Below are 18,529 nucleotides of genomic sequence, written 5' to 3'. Positions count from 1 at the left end.
TGTGCGCGTGCGTGTGTATGCACTGCACACCTCTGCGTGTGTGTGCGTGTGTGTAGTTTTCAGGCAAGGGAGGGAGCTCCAGAGGTGAGAATGCCGAGTGGGAGGATCTCATTCCAATCCCATGTGCCCAGTTTCTACACACACACACACACACACACACACACACACACACACGCACAGAACATCTTGAGTAGTTTAGTAGCCAGTCCACGGCAACATTAGAGGAGAAAGCAGAGGAGGCGTGTGTTAAGTGAGAGTAAAAGCGCAGACATCTCTTTGCTTTTGTGTGGAAAAGGTGTTTACTGTGTATCAGTGTATATATATATATATATATATATATATATATATATATATGCACACACTATATATACATATATATATATATATATATATATATATATATATGTATATACACATATATATATATATATATATATTGGGAGTTAGGTGTGTAGGCTCTTTTTGCAATAGCGCGCGTGCAAGCAGAGGAGTTGGAAAGAGTTTTTTTGCGGGACAGCCAGGGAATGGCCAACACCGTGGTACCCTTGGAAACATCTGACTGACTGACAATGGCGGAGGAGGTAAGAAGGCACCTTTCCACTCATTGCTGCTTTCTGGAAGAAGTTTTGGTACGAGGGGGTGTGCAGGCAGCACTTGTGTTGTGCCCTTTAAATAAGAAGTACTTTTCATAGCGGTTGCATTGGCTGTGTAATATTCACACACATAAGCAGTGTCTTGTTTTGTTACAAATTGCACATTTACGCTGTGATGGCACAAGTACATCACTAGTATATACGATTCTGCTCTTCTGTTTTGCTTTAATAAATGTGGCTGCATTTCCCATACCTATCCTGACCTATCTGCAACACTGCTCATCTTCACAAAAAGTACAAGTCCTGACAAGAAGTCCTGGTAAAATGGCAACATATGTATTTATGGCAACAACTAGCCTGACAAAGTGATGGTATTGTCATGTGAAATGTAAATCAGACAAGAGCATCCTTATTGACTCTTTTCTGAACTATTTTCCTGACTTACCGTCCAAAAATTTCAACAGAAGAATACAAGAAGGCTTACAAAGTTCCCAAAATGCAATTTCCTATTCAAAGTGTATATAGACTATATACACTACAGTATGTACTATAAAAGTATTGGGGTAATTAACATAATATTGTAGTGCTTATTAACTACGTACTTCCGCATATTTGAAGCAATCAAATGCATCATGACGTCCGAGCGTGTTCCAAAATAATTTTTGTACTTCCCATTTTCCTTGACGACATTCCAATTGGAAATGTGCAGAGTCTCCATTTCTCACCCAATCAAACCATTCCAACACCAAAACATTCACTTCATTCAAACATTCCGTCTGGCTCTTTTCCACATTCCAAAAATTCTCAGTAATCTGCATGTTTCCGACCCACAAATTCCCATTAAACATGAATGTCATTTTTCCACATTTCTCAACAAGTTCCAGCATCACAAAACATTCTGGATAACAATTTTCCACATCACAAAAATTCCCACTTTTCCCGTAATTCCACACATTGCGTACAGCATTTCAGTTCCGCTTCACCATTCACACGCAATTTCAACAGAAATGTTTTGCTTTAAAGCACAGCTCTGCATTGGTAACACAAATGTGTCCAAAATTGAAAGCAAATGACTCGTTAGAGCTGCGACAATTAATTGATGAATCGATGATTAGTCAATTATCCAATTAATCAACAACTATTTCGATATTAGATTCGATAGTTTTTTTTTTATTTAAAAATATTAATAACCTCTGATTTCAGCCTCTCAAATGTGAATATTTTTTATTTCCTTAGTCATCCATGAAAGTAGACCTATAATTTTTGGTGTTTTAGACAAAACAAGATATTCACACACATCAGTTCTGACTTTGGAAAACAGTGATGGATATTTTTGCCTCTTTTCTGATATGATGTTGACCAAACCACTAACTGTTTGTGTTTGCTTCATATTGATTTGGCTCGTCTAGGGCCTAACCAATTACTCGATTAATCAAAACAAGCTTCAGATTAACCCACTAAGAAATTAATTGTTAGCTGCAGCCCTATTTCTCCTAAAAAATGCATTGCTTTTATATTACCCATATAACATACTTGCTCGTAATGTTTTGCACATTTTAATAATACTCATTTGTTTATAGAACATCCTTAAGAAAGTTGCATTAAATAACACATTTACACGGGCACAAATCAACATGTCCGAAAAGGAGGAGGAAGAAGCTGAGCTTATTTAATCCTGCACCTTCCTTCTCCGTGTCTATTACTAATAATACTGATGTTGACTGACTTGTGTATCGACACTTACAGTAAATCATGTGTTTTATATTTTGTCATTAAAGGTTTGCTCACTTCTTGTGCTTAAATGTTACTATTTTATATAATCCAGAATGTGTAACAGTAGATGTGATGAAGGGCAATATAGGAAGAAAAGACATAAAAATCCTAGGAAAAAATAATAATAAAATGGATAAGTGAATGGTAAAAAAGCTAAAAAATGTTATGATAAAGAGAAAAATGTATACAGTAAATAAGCAAATAGGAGTTTGACAGACTATATCTTGTACAGCGATGAAGGAAAAAGAAAAGAAAGTGTTAGAGAATAAAACAAAGAAATGTTGTCATGCTGGATGATATCTACAGTGATATACAGTATATGTGGTTCAATAGTATTGTTTGATATAAATCACGTTTATATTGAATGTATAGCAACTATACGGTATGGTATCATCTTGTGATGCTGTCGCCGGGAGTCCTCACCTGGGACAACATGTCTGTCTGCCTTTGTGCGCTTGAGTCTGTGAGGAAACACAAAAAGCAGTTTAGTGGCAGACTAACATTAGCTGTGCGGTCGTGTCAGCAGCAGGAATACATTCTGCATGCTTGGGATGTCATCTGGCTCATCAGCAAAATAATACAAACATGTTGAATTTGTCATTTTTCACTTTTAGACTAAACTTGTTCACCGTTCAGCATTCACGGACAGCCCCACAAATTCACATTTTTGGTAAAAAAAAATGTTATTTATTTTTTTGTCCCAAAAAAAGGTTTTTTGTCCGCTGAATAAACCATCCCATTCACCATAAATCAGTGACAATGTATAAATACATGATCATCCAGGTCAAATGTAGAGTATACATGTGCCACTGTTAAAAAAGCCCATACTTTTGACATGTTTTTGTCTTTGTGCTTCCTGATGATTTCGCCACTTTGTTACACAGTCCTTGAATGCACCATAATTGCTGGAGAGTAGCTATACCTTTTTTACTTGAAATGTGTTTACTAAATGTGAGGCATGTTTAGGGATTAAACCTGGATTATGTTGCAAATGAACAATGGCAACTGAAGAGAGTAAGAGAGTCTAATAATTACAACTGTTGCTTTTATTGCAAATGTTAATCCGAAATCGGAAAAGAACGTCAACGTCAAGCTAATAGGAGGGTTTGAAAGAGGAGGAGCGACCCGTAATGTCACCCCCGCGAAAAGTCTGCTGTATGGAGACACACACTTCTCCCAGTCAACTGGTATAAGCTCCAGCTCCATTTTGCAGTGAAAAATGAAGGAATGAGTGCACGACTATACAGTTGGCTTTAGTCAGTTTGGATGCTAATTAAAATTTGTTTCATATACAAATGTAACCCTGTCATTTGGTCCATTTTTATTAATCAATAAAATCATAAATAAATCTATTATCATCATTTAAATTTGTTGTTCGTCACAGCAATCCATGCATCTGATTCAAATGTATTTGTGAGCGTTGTGAGTGTTTTATGTCTTATTTAACAGGGTGTCCCTAAAGTCTGGCCACATCAGGAAAAATGCATATTTATATATTACATGTTTTCAATTTTTTAAGTCTTGAGGGAAAAATATATGTATCACACAAAATATGAATAAATATTTGAGATGCAATGTATTCATTTTAAAATAATTGTATTTATATTACAATATATAAACCAGTATAGTTTTTATTTATTACATTTTTTCTATTTGAAAAAAATGCATACTAGTAATGCAATACATCATAAAAAATATTAATAAATATTTAAAATGTAATGTATTAATTTTTAAATATTTGTATTTATATTACAATATATAAAATAGTACACTTTTTATTTATAACATTTTTGTCATTTTTTTAAAGTCTGGAGACACTGGGAAAATTGCATATATTACACAATTGTTTAAAAAATATACATATTTACACTTTTTCATTCAATATACTGTATATAATTGCAATAAAAACAAACACATATTTTAAATGTAATGTATTAATTGTTATATATTTGTATATACAGTATAATACTATATATTAGGGCTGTCAAATTTGAAGTTTCCTTTAACAGCACTATTTTTTTGACACGTGATTAACATGTGCACGTCCTGTTTGACCCTCAGCCCACACCGTAGTTTGAGGAAATGCAGCGGTGGATATGGAGCCACAAGCGGGAACAAATATTGAGCAGAAATGGAAAAAGAAAAGTTTATTTTGGATGGTAAATTTAGCTTCAAAGCCCTGACAGATGGTTCTCGCAACAAGACCAAAGTTATTTGTGTCTACTGTTGCCGTCAGTTGAGTTGTTACCGAGTACGTACGTCGACTGCCAGAGAGGTGAGAAGGTACTGGAGCACTGCCAATATTTTTTATTGTCATTTATACAGTGGTACTTTGGCATTTGATTTTCATATTTCAATTTTTTTTCTTTGAATTGCAAGCTAAAATTTGGGTCACAAGTTGCTAGTTACCGGCAGGCATAGCTGAGGACAGCTATTTGGGGGTTTGTGTCAATGTGACCATGGCTGAAGGCGAGAATGGATGTAAAATAGCATTAGCAGCGCTAGCATTAGCAGCGCACTAGCTAGTTACCAGGAAAGATTTTTAACACATCAGCAAAACATACGTGCATTATGGCAATCTAATTTATCTTAATTATTATGTTTTGTGTAAAACTAAAACTATGACAGGACTAACATCAAATTAAAAGCATGAAGTGACACACAAAGTCCACCAATACGAGCTTAGACTTTGTTTTTCAGCGCGGTGCACCGCACATTAATGCACATTAGCACTGAATAACGTCATCAAATCTTACCTTTATGCATTCCCACATAGTAACAGCAAATATGAGGTTCAAGAAAAAGGGGTAAAATGCAGTATAGTAGTATGTCAGTGCAGCGTGGTAGAAAATTAGAAGGTGGGCTCGAGGACCGTCGAACAAAGCGGGCATTAAACATGCAAAAACTGGGCGATTTCCAACTGTATATTATTTTTTTAATTAAATAATGGCCCATATTTCCAAAATGTATTTCACTTTACATAAAATTTTATGTAGTTATTAATTTTAGTTTGTATTTTTTTTAAGTGTTTTTTTTTTTTTTCTAATCATTGCACCTGAACGTCCGTGCGGCCCGGTGGTTGAGGACCCCTGCCTTGCAACATGCTTGGGGATATGATGTGCTCTTTTACATATTTGAAAATACTGTCAGAATGCCACTTTTACAGAATTGGCTTCTTTATTTTAAAATGCAACTAAATGCAGCAAATGTAACTGTCTAATCATATCATATCGAATCGTGTTGTTTGAACACTGTATCGAATCGTATCGAATCATTCTGTTTTAAAACATATTGTTTTTTAATCGTATCTTAGCCCGTGTATCCAGATGCATATCAAATTGTTAACTACGAAAAGATTTACATCCTTACCTATTATAGATAAAAACTTATTTCTATCTGAGATTAATTATGAGTTAATTATGGGCAAAATATGATTAATCACGATTTAATATTTTAATTGATTGACAGCCCTATTTTAAATGCAATGTGTTAATTTATATTACAATATACAAAACAGTATCATTTTTATTTAGTACGTCGTTTTTGCCATTTTTAGATTGGGAGAAATTGATATATCAGGCAATTATTTTAAATATGTAATAATATTTTACATCCTTCATTCCATATACTGCACACAATGCAAAGAAAGATATAAAATTATTTTACATGTAATTAATCTTTTTTTAATATATTGTTATTTATACTACTGCATATAACACTGTATATTTTTATTCATTATACTTTTTTATTTTTAATGTATGGACATGTCGAGAAAAATTCATATATTACACAGTTAGAAAAAATATTTACAGTTTTTATTAAATATACTTATGTAGTCTAAATGTAAAAAATAATAGATATTTTAAATGTAATGTGTGAATTTTAATATTCATATTGTTAGACATAACATAGTATATGTTTTACTTTTTACATCTTTGAATGTTTAAAATCGATTTAATTGTACTTATTTTCCAAACAATGATTATTACATTTTATTTATGAATTACATTAAACTGTTTTCTGTATGATATCTCCAGACTTATTAATAACTTTCCTCCTCCTGCTGTCTTGTTTCCTGTGTGCCTCCACTTTCTGTGTCTCTCTTCTTCTTTTGTGCTACATGACCCTGAGGCACAACACACACACACACACACAAGCGCACGCACACACACATGCACACACACTACAACTTGTATTCCATTCCACTTTGTGTAAGTGTGTGTGTTTGTGTGTGTTTTGAGTACCAAGCTGGTCAGCCTCATTAGGCTCATGATGGTCCATGCGTGAAAAGGGGTTGGGCAGGGTATGTGTACTGTAACTGCGCCTGCCTTTTACCCCTTCAGCGTCTCCCCAAGCTGTGCTCCAGCCCTTTTGGACCCAGTCTACTCCCCTAACACACAGACACACACACACGCACAGAAGCCCCCCTCTGTGCATGGATGCTGCCACTAAAATGCTTGTGAGGATTTGTCAGCCAGATGTGACAAGATTGTCAAGAGGCAGGCGAGGAGAAATGTGATATTAATCACACCATGGCTCCAAGCCAAACGCTCACATTGGGCGTAGCAACATCTTCCTACACAAACTTCTTCATTGCTCATTTTCAGCTTTTATTTCATTTCTTAGAGGTTGACAACTTTCTCATGGATGTTTAGCTCCAGGTATCAGTAGCGAAATAATGACTTTTTCCACCCCAGCTTTGTCCTATGGGTGTCCAAAGTGCAGCCCGGGGGCCATTTGCGACACGCAGCTTGTTTTTTATTGGCCCACGGCTATGCTTGGGTATTGTTTATTGTCTGGTGTCAAATCGGTACTTTTTAAACGGTGCCAACTGCTTAGCCTGTTCATTTTCTCTCCCATGGTGATGCCTTTCCTCGTCTTTGGTGCGATGTCGCTTGGGAGAGATAATGAAGTGCAAAAAAGTTAACTATTAAGCAATGTTATTCTTCCTCAGTGTGGGATGAGGGGAAAAGAAGAGCAAAAAGGCATAACGTCATGAGAAAAAGTCCAAATGTTGATGTTAGTAACACGACGCTAGTATGGTCATGAATACGTATTACACGTATTGTTCCAGCTATGAGTGCATTTTGCACGTGCGTCAGCGAGTGTTTGTGACTAGCGAACATCGGAACTTAATTGCCTTGTTGTGTTTTTAGTACTGCAATTTTGTGTTATTTTTGTGGGTTTTTATACTGAAGTGTTGAATATTATTGAATGTTTTTTTTGTTCTTTTCTTGTTTTAAATGAGTACTTAATACATTTTTTGAAAGATAAATTTTTTTCCAATCAAAACAATTTTTTTTTTTTTTCCAAGTTAAACGATTCATCATTAAAAGGAGCAGCAATCGCATTCATAAAGTGACAAATCTTTATTTTGACTTTGTGGATTATATTTGTGTCTTTCTATTAGAAGGCTTTTAGGAATATTTTCTGGTAAGATTATTACTTGTGTCAAATTCCAACTTTTTTTCTAGTAACTTTCCGGCTTCATCACAATACTGCGTAAGATTTATTTTGGTAAAATTAGACATTCAAATGTTTTATTGTTAATTAGTCTTTGTGGACTAATTTGCAGTTTTCTATTGCTTTCTGTTGTGAACGTTTTATTGGAATGATTGATTATGAATTTTCTGAAGAGCAACTATAATGTGAAGACTTAAAATTGCAATAATTTCATGTAAAATTCAGATTTTTAAAAATAATTTTCTGACTTTTTTCTCATACAATTTCAGTGATCTGTCATAAAAATGATTACTTTTTCTCATAGAAGTACAACTTTTTTTTTTCATGTAAAACTGCAACTTTCATCTTGTAACCATGCCAGGCGTTTCTCGTAAATGCAACTTTTTTTTCACATGAAGGCGTTTTTAAGATTTGTATTTTCTTGTACATTTTTTTGGTCATATTCTGCCTTTGTACTTGCCATAAAAATACAATATTCTCTCATAAGATGATTACTCTTATGTAAAATTCCAACTTTTTTCAGAATATTGCAAAATATTTATTTTGGTAAAATTACAAATGAACAGTTACATTTACAGTCTGTCGCTTTCTATGATGAAAGTTTGTGACATGCCACTGTGGAGGAGTGTTTGCAATGGACTCGGCTGTGCTGCACGAGTAAGTGCGCGTGTATCGACTACCGACCCAATCCACTTCCAACAAACGCACAAAAAAATCCAAAGACTTTCATCTTGTAAAATTGTTGCTTATTTCTCCCAAATGTACAACTTTTTCTCACATTAAGGCTTTTTCATGTTTGTTTTTTTTATTGTATTTTTTCCAAAATCTAAATACATTTGTTTCTCATATCTAGGCCTGTCACGATAATCAATAACTCGAACGATAAAAGAAAAAAACAAAGTCGATCATTTTGTCGCCTCGGTAAACTGACATGTGCATATATGCCCGTTTGTTTTCCTCGTCTCTCTGTACCACACAGGCTGGATGACAAGAGGGTTCACTCTGCATGTGTCTGTGCCCATTGGTTCTATTGTGGAATGAATGGAGAGAGTGAACCCTCCTATCATCCTCTTCGTCCCCCAGTACATGGAGGCGGGGCTACTAGTGAGTGAATACACAGACAGAGTGCTAGCGGTTAGAAAGTTAGCAAGCAAACGCTAATAAGAATGAAGGCGCAAAAGCCATGGTTTTTATGTCAAATGCCACAGCCCCGGTATGGATGTGCAGCAGAGCCTTCGTCCCGACAGTCAACACTTACTGAGACATTTAATCGGCAAAGTAAATATAAAATGAAACAGCACGAAATGGTGTGTGGTCACAGACAGTGTCGCTCGCTACATTGCAAAAGAAACGCAACCTTTCAATACGGTTGAAAAGCCAACATTTTAGGGAAATGTTAGAAATGTTAGACAGTACGAATTGCCTGGGAGAACTTACATGTACATGCAATTCCTGAACTGTATAACCGAGTGAAAGAAGACACGTTGAAGGACATCAGAAACATTACATTTTAATCTGCCACCGCAGATATGTGGTCCAGCTCAAATATGACCCCCTACATTAGTTAAACAATACACTAAATAGCTGCGTGTGGGTGGGTGTGGTTTTTATTTGAGTGTTTTTTTTCTTAACAGAGACAGGGTCTATTTTTTATTGTTTTGGGTTATTATTGTGATTTTTATTGAAGTGCAATTTTTGCTAAAAGAGACTGAAAGTCCATTTTATTTTTTTTTAAATGTATTCTATTTTTTGTTGAATTTATTTAAAAGCTGTTGAAGTTCCAATTACAATGTTAAATACTCTTAAGAATTTAAAGTTTATTGCTTTTGATACGATGTACTCTCATCATTTTGCCATATAATTAATTAAAAAATGGTCTCAAAAAATGTTGTCAATAATATCAATTATCAACAATAATTTGTTGGACAATTATCGTCCAGCAAAATTTGTTATTGTGACAGGCCTACTCATATTCCATCTTTGTTCTTTTAAAAAAAAAAGGCAATATTTATTACTCTTTCTTTGAAAAGTCCAACTTTTGCTAGTAAATGTCAAACTTTTCTCATAATATCAATTCTAATCAAATTAGCCATGAAGATTTTGTACTTTTAATTAGACTATGTGGACAAATTTTCAGTTGTTCTATTGCTTTCTGTCATGAAAGTCTATGAAATGTCACTGTGGAGGAGCAATTGCAACACAGTTGGATACATAGTGCACGTCCATGTGTGCGCATGTTTTTATCTGTGTATGGATTATCCCCCCCCCCCCCCGCTCACTTCCTGCATTCAGGCTGCGCCTTCATTGTCTTATTAATGTTGAATGTGTTTCTGAAGCACCTTTATGAGCTGCTGGATGTCTCATGGTCAAATCTGCTCGTCTTGTACTTGGGTGAGCCACATGGTGCTGGTACTTGCTTGCAGCAGCATTGCTGGTTTCCATGTACGTGTCATTTAGTGCTTTTCCAAAGGATGACTTTTCCAGGCCAATAAGTCCCTTCAGTGTCTCTCAAATATTTTTTTACAGCCAGAATGAACTTTGCTCTGTTTTTCAGCCTGCGACTCCTGTTCCATAACGCAGTGGAGAAGGGTACTAAGTCAGTGGTACTTTAAATATTTGCCCCCCCAGCCATGGTTAGGGTTTGTCATATTTTTACGACCTTTTTTACGGCCTTTTGTTACACTTTCACACTAGGGGTAGGTGGTGCTGAAAATGTTTGATCCAATTGATCCAATACCAAGTAAATACATTACAATAATTCCTCATTTATAGCGGTTAATTGGTTCCAGACCTGACCATGATAAGTGAATTTCCGCAAAGTAGGATTCCTTATTTATAAATTGAATATTTTTGTAGTTGGAGCATAGAAACCCTGTTTACGACCTTCTAAATTTTTGACATTATTAGAGGCCTCGAGACATGCAATAGCACCCCTATAGTCACCTTTACACTCCTATTACCCAATATAGTAGACATTATAAGAAAAAATAAGACATATAAGACAATTTCATTAAACTCTTCTTTTTGTTGTTATCCTCTTAGTGAGCAAGCGGTAATAACATTAAAAAAAGAAGTCAGTGCCTCACCAGCCATGAACGTCATCGCATGTGATTGCAAGCCACACTAACGAGAGTCAAAAACAAAAACAAGGAAAAAGCACAAAGCAAAAAAAAACCCAAGAACATGGGAGGTGACTTGATCCTGGAGCTAGAAGACGTCCAGCGTGAGGCCTAATGGATAACAGACAGCAGGTGTGCACCTGGTGGCTCCGCCCCAGGAACTCCAAATACGGTGCTGCACACCAGACAGGATCATGACCTAGTCAATAATAACATAATAAGAACTTCATCCTTAAATTAGGAGTTTTTCTTGTAAAATTGCAACTTTTTACTTGTAAAATTGTGCCTTTTTCCTCATTTTATGAAGAAGTATTTTTTTTTTTCTTGTAACGCTGCAACGTCATTCTTGTAAACAGGAACTTGTCATTTATTTCTCGTAAACCTTTTATCACTTTAAGGCTTTTTAAAGAGTTGTCTTGTCAATTTTTTTGTCACATTCTGACTTTGTTCTTTAATAACACTGAAACATTTTCTAGTACGTTATTCCTCTTTTGTGTAAAATGACAAAACATTTTTCTCAAATAAAAAAATTAATACATATATGGAACATAGCACGTATAAAATGGAACAAGAAACACCAACTATTCTCCTAATATTAGGATTTATTCTGGCAAAATGAGATACTAAGGTTTCCTACTTTACGTGTGATGCAGTGCAACAGTAAAGCTGAAGGCTAATTTCCTCCTGATGCTGCCACACATTTACAGTGCAAGGTGTGTTTTCCCTCACGTCTCGCAAGATGCAAGAAGAAGGTGAGGTTTGATGACACTATGACAGGGGTGTCCAAACGTTTTCCACCAGAGGGCCGCATATGGAAAAAGTGGAAAAGGATGCGGGGCCCATTTTTGTACTTTTTATTTTGTAAAAAGGCAAAAAACACATTTGTGTTATAGGTGACAAAGCGTATTATAACACCTATTATTACACCTTTTTGGTCTTTTTTTCCCATTGTTGTTACCGCTGTTGTTTTTTTGTTTAATTTCTAGAACCACGGGCCAATAAATAATGAGCTGCAAATGGCCCGCGTGCTGAAGTTCGGACACCCCTACGTAATGACATCTGCGTTGCGTGCACATTTTTTCATGCATAAACTTTCGTTGATGCTAGCGTTGCTATTTAGGAATAAGCCTTGCGTGGAGGTGCATTCATAACATGACATTACGAGAGGTACTATTATCCCAGTATTTCACTTGTCCTTTTTAACAGTGTCTTGCATTATCCCTCCCCTTCCACTACGTAGTCAAGAGGGCAGGTATTTGTACATGTCACTATGATGGCACTTCTGCACTCAAGAGGCTACAGTAAGGAAGTAGAAGAACGCGGCCCTCGTTTGTGAAGTTTTGTGATATTTTCATGATGAAGCCAGGGTTTTACGCCGTCCCTATTAGAGAGACTGCATCGTCGTTGAAAAACTTTGTTTATGGAGACTGGACTGACCGACTACAGGATACAATCCTAACTTCAGGCTGGGTAAACACTAATGTTAGACCAGCAGCAAACATAAACATAAATGAATCCTCACGGGGCCCAATAGATAAGTCTTTATCTTGTCTGCTGTGGTACAATAAGCCCTTCTTCTTACATACATATCTCGGAACATTTACGTCCAATCTTAATGATGATTGACACAATGAATAGCCAATGAAATTGTGAAAACACTGATATGTTGCTTGATGGGTGGACTTTTGTCATAAACGCAAGTAACTCCTGTGTAACGAAGCAATGGACATGTGTCCTTGCTGCAATTCAGCCTTCACTTTGAGTCTTTCTGTGTGTCCAAGCCTGGTTTTCATGAAAACATAGATTGTGCGCCAAAGATTGCCAACATTGCACCTTTTGAAGTGTGTTTTCTGTCTTTATTTTGTAAACAATGATGATAAAATAGTGTTGAAAGGAAGCCAGGAAGCCATGGAGTTTTGTTTGCATGGAGTTAGTAAAGACTTCAACCAAGTGTGAGCAAGGGTCACCAAATAAAACACCTTTGGAATGCCTGATCCTAACTTTAGAAAAGCCTGTGTAAAATACTCCATTTTTGTAGTATCATTGGCAGTCGATACCTCTAAACTATTTATTTTGAAGACAAATGTTTCTAGAAAAAAAATGTAGGCCAACTTAAAACAATATTTCTTTACAGTAGTCCCAAGCCACTTCACGCTTTGAATTTCAGGGCTTCCTCCGTTGGCACAAAATGCAGGTCACCTGCCAGTGACTATCCAGAACATACCCAGAACGCCTTTCACTGCCATGTATATATTTATGTTCAAATGCATGCTGAAAATCCAGAATGGTTAATTTCCCAAATTAATACAACTCATATATAACTCCATATGCAAATACACACAATACTGTAATCCCTCGCCACTTCACGCTTCCAGTTTTGTGGTTTGAGTCTATCAAGTTTTTTTTTTTAATATAGTAAAAAAACAGGACCCTCCCAACGCCAACATGTGTTAGCCTATAGTATGTCTTATTTTCTCTTATTATGGCTACTATACTGAGTAATAGGAGTGTAAACGTAACTATCGGGGTGTTATTTCATGTCTAGAGGGCTCTAACAAAGTTAAAAAGCGTATTTAGAAGATCGTAAACAGGTTTTCTATGTTCTAACTACAAAAATATTCCATTTATAAATAGGACATTCATATACTTTGCGGAAATTCACTTATCATGGGTGGGTCTGGAACCAATTAACCGCGATAAACAAGGGAACACTGTATTCAAACTACTATGTCAGTGTCCGTAGCAGTTAGCCACATTCTGACTGTTGGGGAGAAAAATTCTGTTTGTTATTATTTGGGTAGGATAATTTTAGGCATCAAAAAATGTCATGGGGTTAATAATCACAGCGTTGTTATACTTTGAGCACATCTTGCACACCTTGCTTGGTGAAATTCCTGGAGACATCTCCCCTTTCGAGAGCCTCCTCGTTGTAGGTAAGCAAGATATCAAGGACAAGCCGTGCGGAGCTCAGCCAGCCCCAAGATACGGGGGGTGAAGGACCCCTACCCATTTAGCCAGCAGTGCAGACAGAGCGAGGTCCACCAGTGAAGCTCAGCATGCTGCTGGTGTCTTCTCACACCCCTCCGCTCATACATTATAGATGCAGAGGGAGAGTGTGAGCTCTTCAACATGAAGCGCTAACAACACCGCCTTTGATCATAAATCTGATGATGCTTTTCCTTCACTTTCTTGACTGTAAATGTTTTTTTTTTTAATCATTTGAGTGAGCGAGGGCAAGAAAGCGCAGACATTTGTATTGTATGTGCGCTGGAGCACTCTGCAGGGTCCCTGCCAAGTCAGCAGCCAACCACAAAACATGTGTCATTACTGCAATTCAGCCTTCACTTTGACTCTTTCTGTGTGTCCAAGCCTGGTTTTCATGAAAAGATCCATTAGCAGACCAGCTAAACACTCCATTGCTCTCAACTCCGCTTACCATGTGCTGTGTGTGTGTGTGTGTGTCTGGTATTGATTGATTTTGATGCATTTGCTGGCCCAGGTATGTCCAAGACCTCTCGGTACATTAAACCGAAGAACTGAAACACACTTGGGCCTGAAAAGGAGCACAAATAACCCACAAAAAGAGGCTTCTTTCACTTTCGCTTTTGTATAAATGCTAAGAATGTGCCAGCCCAGTTAGGTTTTTGGACAAAAAAAAAGTTGATTTCGCAAGATATACAATATATGGCGATAATAAAACAAATGCTGAATGAACCTGAGGAAGACACCCAAGAAACAATACACAAAAGTAGCAACCAAAACCTGCCCGGGAGGATGAGCAAGAAAGCCTGAACATATAAAAAACTACAATCAAGATGGAAGCTAGAAGCCTACAAAAAGGGAACACCAAAGCAGTGTTGGTGTAACGGCGTTAAAAATCGCAGCATTACTTTTTTATTACTTATTTAGTTCTTACTTATTTACTTAGGAATTACTATTTCAAACATAACTGCCGTTAATTGCACCGGCATGAAATGTGGTGTGTACATAAGGATGTCCGATATTGGCTTTTTTTATCGATAACCGATATGCCGCTATTGTCCAACTCTCAATTACCGACATCACATATCTCCTGTCGTGGAATAAAACACTGCCGCCAGGAGAGGCTGCTTTTCAAGAAGGTCTGTTTGTTTATTCAAGCACATTTTTGCATGCCATGAGAGCGACGTACCGCATCGGTGTGATTCCCTGTCTATCCAGGCGGCAGAGCCGGGGCTAAGATGAAAGTCAAGCAGCTAGCAAGGAAGTGGAGATTGAAGCCTTCGGTACCTTCCATTATCACGGGAAATGTGAATTCACTACCGAGCAACATCGACGAGCTGGCAAGAACGTCAAGACTTTCAGGGAGTGCGGTTTATTTGAATCTGAAAGGCTAACAGCTAGCGTCCCAGATGCTAATGTTGAGTTAGCCTACTTCAGGGCAGTCAAAGCGGACAGGAAGACAAGAGCCTGTGGAAAGCGCAAAGGAGGAGGGCTTGCACTGCAGTGTCATCCTGGCCATGTGAGCATTAAAATGTCCATCTATACAGCACTTTTTTAAAATCAGTTTTCATCATCGAGAAAAAAAACAATATCAATATCTACTGATATCATATTTTTAAACCAACATCAGGCCAATAATATTGGTGGAACGATATTATCGGACATCGCTAATTATACACTGCTATCTAACAGCTGTTAATCCGCACTGCGGCTCTCTCAGAGAGGTGACGTTCGTGAACGAGTCGAGTCCATTGAACAGCTATTAGAAGTGATTCAGATATAAGAATGTAAGCTACACTCCCAATCAGTTGACAAACAAACAAAATTTACATTTTGCATTGTTGCAGGTTTGATGTAGAGCTTCAAAATGCAAAAAGAAGAAATGGGAGTGAGATAAAGAATATTTTAGTCAGCAATTTATTGAAAACAAGCATCAAAGCGAAATAGGCTATTCATCAGCTGATCAAAAGTTTAAGACCATCGATAAAAAAACCCTGAAACTGTCGCGGGTGGCCAGTGCCAAAGTACAGGAGCCCAAAATGCAGAGTGGACTCAGTTCATGTACAAAAAGGTTTATGAACAAAAGGTGACTCACAAGGAGCGAAAATAAGAAAAACGCAAAGTACAACAGAAAAACACCGGGCCGAGCCATGGGAGAAAATATCCTAACTAAAAGAGCTGCTCGACACGACAATAGCAGAAAGGATATACAATGCACTGCTGGGAAACATCCGCAGGCGACAAAACAGTAACAAAAAATCACAGCTGAGGCGTGCTGGACGAAACTAGAAGTACAACAAAAAAACATTGCTGGAAAAACGAGCAGGACAAGAGCTGAACTAGCTGGGATATACCACTGCTGGGGAAACCACGCAGGTAGAAACAAAACTTGGTAACACAAGGTGGACCAGAAAGTACAAGGGAGAGGAATACAGGAGTCATGCATGCAGCAAGGAGCAATCTGGCAATTGGGTGACGCACAGGCACGGCTAAAGGATAATTGGCTGCAGGTGTGACCAGGTGACTCCTCCCAGACCAGAGGTGTGCTGCAACAAAGCACAGATAGTCGGCAGCAGAGCAGCACTACAGAACATGACAGAAACTCCACTGAAATAGAAATAAAATGTTGAAAAAAGGACTCAGTAACGAGTAGCTGCACCATTCTTGTTAATCACCTCAAAAATGTGTTTGGCATGCTTGATGTGAGTGTTTCCAGGAGGCTAGTGGGAACATTGCTCCAAGTGGTGAAGATGGCTTCATGAAGGGCATCAACTGTCTGGAACTGATGTCCATTTTTGTAAACTTCCCTTGCCATCCATCCCCAAATGTTCTCTATGGGATTTAAATGAGGGGAACATGCAGGATGGTCCAAAAGAGTGATGTTATTCCTCAGGCGGGCATTGTGAACTGCGGCATTGTCCTGTTGAAGAAGCCAATCAATACCACACAGACGAGGGCCTTCAGTCATGAGGGATGCCCCCTGCAACATCTCCACATACTCTAGCCAACTACCGTTTGACGCCCCTGCACAACCTGAACCGTCATTGTTCCACTGAATGAAAAAGCACCACTGGTCATGATGGACCCCCCTCCACTATGCCGGGTAGAAAACATCTCAGGTGGGATCTCCTTGTCATGCCAGTAACGTTGGAAGCCATCTGGACCGTCAAGGTTACATTTTTTCTCATCAGAGAATAAAATTTTCTTCCACCTTTCAATGTCCCGTGTTTGATGGTCTCGTGCAAATTCCAAACAGGCAATTATGTAGCATTGGAGGAGACAACCAGTAACTAAACGGCCATCAAGAGATCGTGACAGTGTGAATACCTGACAGAAAATGACATTGTATTCACATTTTTGACAAGATTTTGTCATTTGAAGGCTTCTGGTCTTTTGCTCCACTGATAAACAGCCTTTAATGGTGGTTTGCAATAAATTGCTTACTAAAATGTTTTTTTTTTGTCTTACTCCCATTTCTTCTTTTTACATTTTGAAGCTCTACCAAGAACCTCCTTAAGATCCAACAGTGCAACATGTAAATTCTTGTCTTCTTTTTCAACTAGTCCAGTCATTCTGATCAGGAGTGCATAAGAAGAAGCCGTTCTTATATAAAACTGTGAATCGTTTTCCATCGTTCACTTAAAAGACTTGACTGGTTGGTGAACGTCACATCTCTAAGATGTCGATTAAACAACGAGGCGACAGAGCGGTGTGTGGCTTTAAAAGTGTGCTTTTCAGGATGTAAGTACAGAACATATACTGTAAATGGTAATGCTAACCGCTCTTTCACTTGTATAGCGCTTTTCCACCGCCAAGGCACTCAAAGCGTTTTGAAACTGTTACTGTTGCTGATACTGTACATGTGAAGCGTACTTTATGGATCACATAAAGTCTAATCTCAGTAGCAGCATAGAACAAAGAAACATGTTGACGTTGTCCTGGTGTGGACACAGGCGGTATGAATCGACCGCCTGCCTCGTTGCTACCCCAGCCACTAGACAAACCACAACATAAACATTTCCTACCTGGCTATGACAAACTGGGTTTATATCTTTACTTCTTTTTTGTAGGCTATCTGTTGCACTTTGGTGAACTGCAACTGCGACAGTTTTAAGCCTGGGAAGTTGAAGCGAAGGCAGTGTGAAAACTGCAAGCATGGCTGGGTAGCACACGGTAAGTGCTCTCCCTATCTGATGCAGACATACAAAGCCACTTCTGCGGCTCTTAAGTGAGATTTGTTGCTGGTCTTACTTGATTGAAACCACTGCATTTAATGTGGTCATGTTTCTTGTCTTGAAAATGAAAAGGAGAATATTTTTTTTACAGGATGGTTGTTCATTTACACTTTAATCATGCAAATATTAAAGTGTCATGATATCATATTTCCCCCCATCCATGTAGAGTAGAAGCTGTCTTGTTGGCTGGTTTAGGTCCGGCTCTGGAGAGGATTCCCTAAACGTGTCCCTAAAGTCCGGACACAGAGGCAAAAGTGGATATATTATACAGTTCCTGTAGATTGTATAAATAATTAAAATGTATATTTTCTCATAAATAAAATGTCTACATTTTAATATACTTTTATGTATATTATTTTATACA

At 37.6% G+C, this 18,529-nt stretch overlaps 1 protein-coding gene across 1 annotated transcript in view; it reads left to right on the top strand.

Moving 5' to 3' along the window:
- The first annotated feature begins 254 nt into the window (after nucleotides 1-254).
- Nucleotides 255-18,529, top strand: part of bnc1 (basonuclin 1) — a 32,833-nt gene continuing 14,558 nt past the window's right edge. Inside the window, exons 1-2 of the mRNA XM_054771499.1 lie at nucleotides 255-581; nucleotides 18,001-18,103. Coding sequence (XP_054627474.1) covers nucleotides 570-581; nucleotides 18,001-18,103 — 115 coding nt within the window. The 5' untranslated portion in view covers nucleotides 255-569. The remainder of the gene's footprint in view (nucleotides 582-18,000; nucleotides 18,104-18,529) is intronic.

The sequence above is a fragment of the Dunckerocampus dactyliophorus genome, chromosome 3 (genome assembly GCF_027744805.1).
Source record: "Dunckerocampus dactyliophorus isolate RoL2022-P2 chromosome 3, RoL_Ddac_1.1, whole genome shotgun sequence".
Lineage (NCBI taxonomy): Eukaryota > Metazoa > Chordata > Actinopteri > Syngnathiformes > Syngnathidae > Dunckerocampus > Dunckerocampus dactyliophorus.
The sequence above is the reverse complement of the archived record's forward strand: the minus strand, read 5'-3'. Positions and strand labels throughout refer to the sequence as shown.